This window comes from Salmo salar, chromosome ssa01 (assembly GCF_905237065.1).
Source record: "Salmo salar chromosome ssa01, Ssal_v3.1, whole genome shotgun sequence".
In the NCBI taxonomy this organism is placed as follows: domain Eukaryota; kingdom Metazoa; phylum Chordata; class Actinopteri; order Salmoniformes; family Salmonidae; genus Salmo; species Salmo salar.
The window spans coordinates 4,972,023-4,978,022 of record NC_059442.1 but is presented as its reverse complement, the minus strand read 5'-3'; the positions used below and the strand labels follow the sequence as shown (position 1 = coordinate 4,978,022).

Sequence of the window (6,000 nt, the reverse complement as noted above, 5' to 3'; positions counted from 1 at the left end):
GGGCTCTGATGTGGCGCTGACCTCTTCTTCTTTACCTGCTTCCCCCCCACAGCCTCCACCAGCCTTCTGTCATCTCTCTACAGTGTCCTGCGAAGCGCGGTCACCGTGGCCCTGCTCTACGGCCTCTGCTACGGGGCCCTAAAGGTCAGAACCATCCTCTCATCCCTGTTGTTGTTCTCGTTGTTCTGCGGTTCTAACCCCTGTATGTTCCTCTATCTAACAGGAGTCCTGGGAACCACAGCACATCCCTGTGTTGTTCTCATTGTTCTGCGGTTCTAACCCCTGTATGTTCCTCTATCTAACAGGAGTCCTGGGAACCACAGCACATCCCTGTGTTGTTCTCGTTGTTCTGCGGCCTCCTGGTGGCTGTCTCCTACCATCTGAGCCGGCAGAGCAGCGACCCCTCTGTCCTGATGTGAGTCTATCCTACAGGACCTCCCTTTCTATCTGACAGACATATTTCTACATGCATGAACTACACTATTCTCGGGGGGACTTGATGACATTTGACCTTTTGACATACTATCCTTGACCAGTGGTTTGGATTGTATTTCCACTGACCCCCGTTGCGTTTTCCCTTTTCTATAGTTCCTTGGTGCATTCCAAGCTTCTGCCCAACATGAAGGAAAACAACACAGAAGACCCCCAGTCTGAGGTTCAGGACCCTTTACCTGAGAAACTCAGGGGCTCTGTGGTGAGTACTAGTTAGTTAGTTAGTTAGTTAGTTAGTTAGTTAGTTAGTTAGTTAGTTAGTTAGTTAGTTGTCTGAGGTTCAGGACCCTTTACCTGAGAAACTCAGGGGCTCTGTGGTGAGTACTAGTTAGTTAGTTAGTTAGTTAGTTAGTTGTCTGAGGTTCAGGACCCTTTACCTGAGAAACTCAGGGGTTCTGTGGTGAGTACTAGTTAGTTAGTTAGTTAGTTAGTTAGTTAGTTGTCTGAGGTTCAGGACCCTTTACCTGAGAAACTCAGGGGTTCTGTGGTGAGTACTAGTTAGTTAGTTAGTTAGTTAGTTAGTTGTCTGAGGTTCAGGACCCTTTACCTGAGAAACTCAGGGGTTCTGTGGTGAGTACTAGTTAGTTAGTTAGTTAGTTAGTTAGTTGTCTGAGGTTCAGGACCCTTTACCTGAGAAACTCAGGGGTTCTGTGGTGAGTACTAGTTAGTTAGTTAGTTAGTTAGTTAGTTAGTTACAGTGCCTTCAGAAAGTATTCACACCCCTTGACATGTTGTTGTGTTACAGCCTGAATATAAAATTGATTAAATTGAGATTTTGTGTCACTGGCCGACACACGACACCCCATAATGATTCGTTGTGTTTTGATGAAAAGCTGAAATGTCTTGAGTCAATAAGTATTCAAACCATTTGTTATGCCAGGCCTTAATTAAGTTCACGAGTAAAAAAAATATGCTTAACAAGTCACATAATAAGTTACATGGACTCTGTGTGCAATAAGTGTTTAATATGATTTATGAATGACTACCTCATCTCTGTACCCCACACATACAATTATCTGTAAGGTCCCTCAGTCGAGCAGTGAATTTCAAACACAGATTCAACCACAAAGACCAGGGAGGTTTTCCAACGTCTCGCAAAGAAGGTCACCAACAACAAAAAATAAGCAGACATTGAATATTTTTTATTTAACAAGTCAGTTTAGAAGAAATTGTTATTTTCAATGACGGCCTAGGATTAACTGCCTTGCTTAGGGGCAGAACGACAGATTTTTACCTTGTCATCTCGGGGATTCGATCTAACTAGTCCAACGCTCTAACCACTATACTACCTGCCATCCCTATACACTATATATATATATATATATACACACACACACACACACACACACACACACACACACACACACACACACGTATGTGGATATCCCTTCAAATTAGTGGATTCAGCCATTTCAGTCACACCCGTTGCTGAAAGGTGTATAAAATTGAGCGCACTGCCATGCAATCTCCATAGACAAACATTGGCAGTAGAATGGCCTGTACTGAAGAGCTCACCGTGGCACGGTCATAGGATGCCACCTTTCCAAAAAGTCAGTTCGTCAAATTTCTGCCCTGCTAGAGTTGCCCTGGTCAACTGTAAGTGGTGTTATTGTGAAGTGGAAACATCTAGGAGCAACAACGGCTCAGCCGTGAAGTGGTAGACCACAAAAACTCATAGAACGGGATCGCTGAGTGCTGTAGCGTTTAAAAATCGTCTGTCCTCAGTTGCATCACTCACTACTGAGTTCTAAACTGCCTCTGGAAGCAACGTCAGCACAATAACTGCTCGTCAGGAGCTTCATGAAATGGGTTTCCATGGCCGAGCAGCCGCACACAAGCCTAAGATCACCATGCGCAATGCCAAGCGTCGGCTGCAGTGGTGTAAAGCTCGCCGCCATTTGACTCTGGAGCAGTGGAAACACGTTCCCTGGAGTGATGAATCACACTTCACCATCTGGCAGTCTGACAGACGAATCTGGGTTTGGAGGATGCCAGGAGAACGCTACCTGCCCGAATGCATAGTGCCAACTATAAAGTTCACAAAACGAGGTCCATACAGAAATGGTTTGCCGTGGTGCCTCCCAAGTGGTGCAGTGGTCTAAGGCACTGCATCGCAGTGCTTGAGCCGTCACTACAGACGTGGGTTCGATCCCAGGCTGTGTTGCAGCCGGGCCGCGACCGGGAAACCCATGAGGTGACAAACGATTGGCCCAGCGTCGTCATGGGAGGTTTTGGCCGGCCGGGATGTCCTTGTCCCATTGTGCTCTAGCGAATCCTTGTGGCAGGCCGGACACCTGCAAGCTGACTTCCTGTCGCCAGTTGGACGGTGTTTCCTCTGACACATTGGTGCGGCTGGCTTCCGGGTTAACCGAGCAGTGTGTCAAGAAGCAGTGCTGTTTGGCAGGGTCGTGTTTCAGAGGACTCATGGCTCTCACTTCTCCCGAGTCCATAAGGGACTTGCAGCAATGAGACAAGACTGTAACTACCAATTTGGATATCACGAAATTGGGGAGAAAGAGGGGTAAGAAATAAATACACACACTACCGTTCAAAAGTTTGGGGTCACTTAGAAATGTCCATTAAAATAACATCACATTGATCAGAAATACAGTGTAGACATTGTTGTAAATGACGATTGTAGCTGGAAACGGCAGATTTTTTATGGAATATCTACATAGGCGTACAGAGGCCCATTATCAGCAACCATCACTCCTGTGTTCCAATGGCACGTTGTGTTAGCTAATCCAAGTTTATCATTTTAAAAAGGCTAATTGATCATTAGAAAACCCTTTTGCAATTATGTTAGCACAGCTGAAAACTGTTGTTCTGGTTAAAGAAGCAATAAAACTGGCCTTCTTTAGATTAGTTGAGTATCTGGAGCATCAGCATTTGTGGGTTCAATAACAGGCTCAAAATGGCCAGTAACAAAGTACTTTCTTCTGAAACTCGTCAGTCTATTCTTGTTCTGAGAAATGAAGGCTATTCCATGTGATAAATGGATCCACATTAGAGTGTCTAGTTTGAGAAACAGACGCCTCACAAGTCCTCAACTTGGCAGCTTCATTAAATAATATCCGCAAAACACCAATCTCAACGTCAACAGTGAAGAGGCGACTCCGGGAAAATGTTTGTCTAGTAATGATCAACAATCAATTTGACAGAGCTTGAAGAATTTAAAAACGAATAATGTGCAAATATTGTACAATCCAGGTGTGCAAAGACTTACCCAGAAAGACTCACAGCTGTAATCACTGTCAAAGGTGATTCTACAAAGTATTGACTTGGGTGTGAATGGTAATGTAGATTAGATATTTGTGTATTTGTTTTTAAATACATTTAATACATTTTGAATTCAGGTTGTAACACAACAAAATGTGGATTAAATGAAGGGGTATGAATACTTTCTGAAGGCACTGTAGTTAGTTGTCTGAGGTGCAGGACCCTCATCCTGAAAAGCTCAAGTGTTCTGTGGTAAGTGGTGGTTGTAATGTTGACTGGTTCTAATCAGGCCTCATTATCGAGTCTTTGTAAATCCATCCTCCTCTCGCTCTAACGCTCCCTCCTCCTGTCTGTCTCCTACCCTCCCTCCTGTCTGTCTCCTACCCTCCCTCCTGTCTGTCTCCTACCCTCCCTGCTGTCTGTCTCCTACCCTCCCTGTCTGTCTCCTACCCTCCCTCCTGTCTGTCTCCTACCCTCCCTCCTGTCTGTCTCCTACCCTCCCTCCTGTCTGTCTCCTACCCTCCCTGTCTGTCTCCTACCCTCCCTCCTGTCTGTCTCCTACCCTCCCTCCTGTCTGTCTCCTACCCTCCCTCCTGTCTGTCTCCTACCCTCCCTGTCTGTCTCCTACCCTCCCTCCTGTCTGTCTCCTACCCTCCCTCCTGTCTGTCTCCTACCCTCCCTCCTGTCTGTCTCCTACCCTCCCTCCTGTCTGTCTCCTACCCTCCCTCCTGTCTGTCTCCTACCCTCCCTCCTGTCTGTCTCCTACCTCCCTCCTGTCTGTCTCCTAACCCTCCCTCCCTGTCTGTCTCCTACCCTCCCCCTGTCTGTCTCCTACCCTCCCACCTGTCTGTCTCCTACCCTCCCACCTGTCTGTCTCCTACCCTCCCTCCTGTCTGTCTCCTACCCTCCCTCCTGTCTGTCTCCTACCCTCCCTCCTGTCTGTCTCCTACCCTCCCTCCTGTCTGTCTCCTACCCTCCCTCCTGTCTGTCTCCTACCCTCCCTGTCTGTCTCCTACCCTCCCTCCCTGTCTGTCTCCTACCCTCCCTCCTGTCTGTCTCCTACCCTCCCTCCTGTCTGTCTCCTACCCTCCCTCCTGTCTGTCTCCTACCCTCCCTCCTGTCTGTCTCCTACCCTCCCTCCTGTCTGTCTCCTACCTCCCTCCTGTCTGTCTCCTACCTCCCTCCTGTCTGTCTCCTAACCCTCCCCTGTCTGTCTCCTACCCTCCCTCCTGTCTGTCTCCTACCCTCCCTCCTGTCTGTCTCCTACCTCCCTCCTGTCTGTCTCCTACCTCCCTCCTGTCTGTCTCCTACCCTCCCTCCTGTCTGCCTCCTACCTCCCTCCTGTCTGTCTCCTACCTCCCTCCTGTCTGTCTCCTAACCCTCCCTGTCTGTCTCCTACCCTCCCTCCTGTCTGTCTCCTAACCCTCCCTCCCTGTCTGTCTCCTACCCTCCCTGTCTGTCTCCTACCCTCCCACCTGTCTGTCTCCTACCCTCCCACCTGTCTGTCTCCTACCCTCCCTCCTGTCTGTCTACTACCCTCCCTGTCTGTCTCCTACCCTCCCTGTCTGTCTCCTAACCCTCCTCTCCTCCTCCTAACCCTCCTCTCCTCCTCTCTGTCTTAACCCTCCTCTCCTCCTCTCTGTCTCCTCTCCTCCTCTGTCTCCTAACCCTCCTCTCCTCCTCTCTGTCTCCTAACCCTCCTCTCCTCCTCTCTGTCTCCTAACCCTCCTCTCCTCCTCTCTGTTTCCTAACCCTCCTCTCCTCCTCTCTGTCTCCTAACCCTCCTCTCCTCCTCTCTGTTTCCTAACCCTCCTCTCCTCCTCTCTGTCTCAACCCTCCTCTCCTCCTCTCTGTCTCCTCTCCTCCTCTGTCTCCTAACCCTCCTCTCCTCCTCTCTGTCTCCTAACCCTCCTCTCCTCCTCTCTGTCTCCTAACCCTCCTCTCCTCCTCTCTGTTTCCTAACCCTCCTCTCCTCCTCTCTGTCTCAACCCTCCTCTCCTCCTCTCTGTCTCCTCTCCTCCTCTCTGTCTCCTAACCCTCCTCTCCTCCTCTCTGTCTCCTAACCCTCCTCTCCTCCTCTCTGTCTCCTAACCCTCCTCTCCTCCTCTCTGTCTCCTTAACCCTCCTCTCCTCCTCTCTGTCTCCTTAACCCTCCTCTCTGTCTCCTAACCCTCCTCTCCTCCTCTCTGTCTCCTAACCCTCCTCTCCTCCTCTCTGTCTCCTTAACCCTCCTCTCCTCCTCTCTGTCTCCTAACCCTCCTCTCCTCCTCTCTGTCTCCTAACCCTCCT

At 49.2% G+C, this 6,000-nt stretch overlaps 1 protein-coding gene across 3 annotated transcripts in view; it reads left to right on the top strand.

The window, feature by feature from the left end:
* pcnx1 (pecanex 1) overlaps window positions 1–6,000 on the top strand; it is a 175,164-nt gene that overhangs the window by 130,206 nt on the left and 38,958 nt on the right. For all 3 annotated transcript variants that reach the window (XM_045707680.1, XM_045707656.1, XM_045707701.1), the window contains 3 exons: window positions 53–144; window positions 306–415; window positions 589–694. In XM_045707680.1, the coding sequence (XP_045563636.1) occupies window positions 53–144; window positions 306–415; window positions 589–694 (308 nt within the window). The remainder of the gene's footprint in view (window positions 1–52; window positions 145–305; window positions 416–588; window positions 695–6,000) is intronic.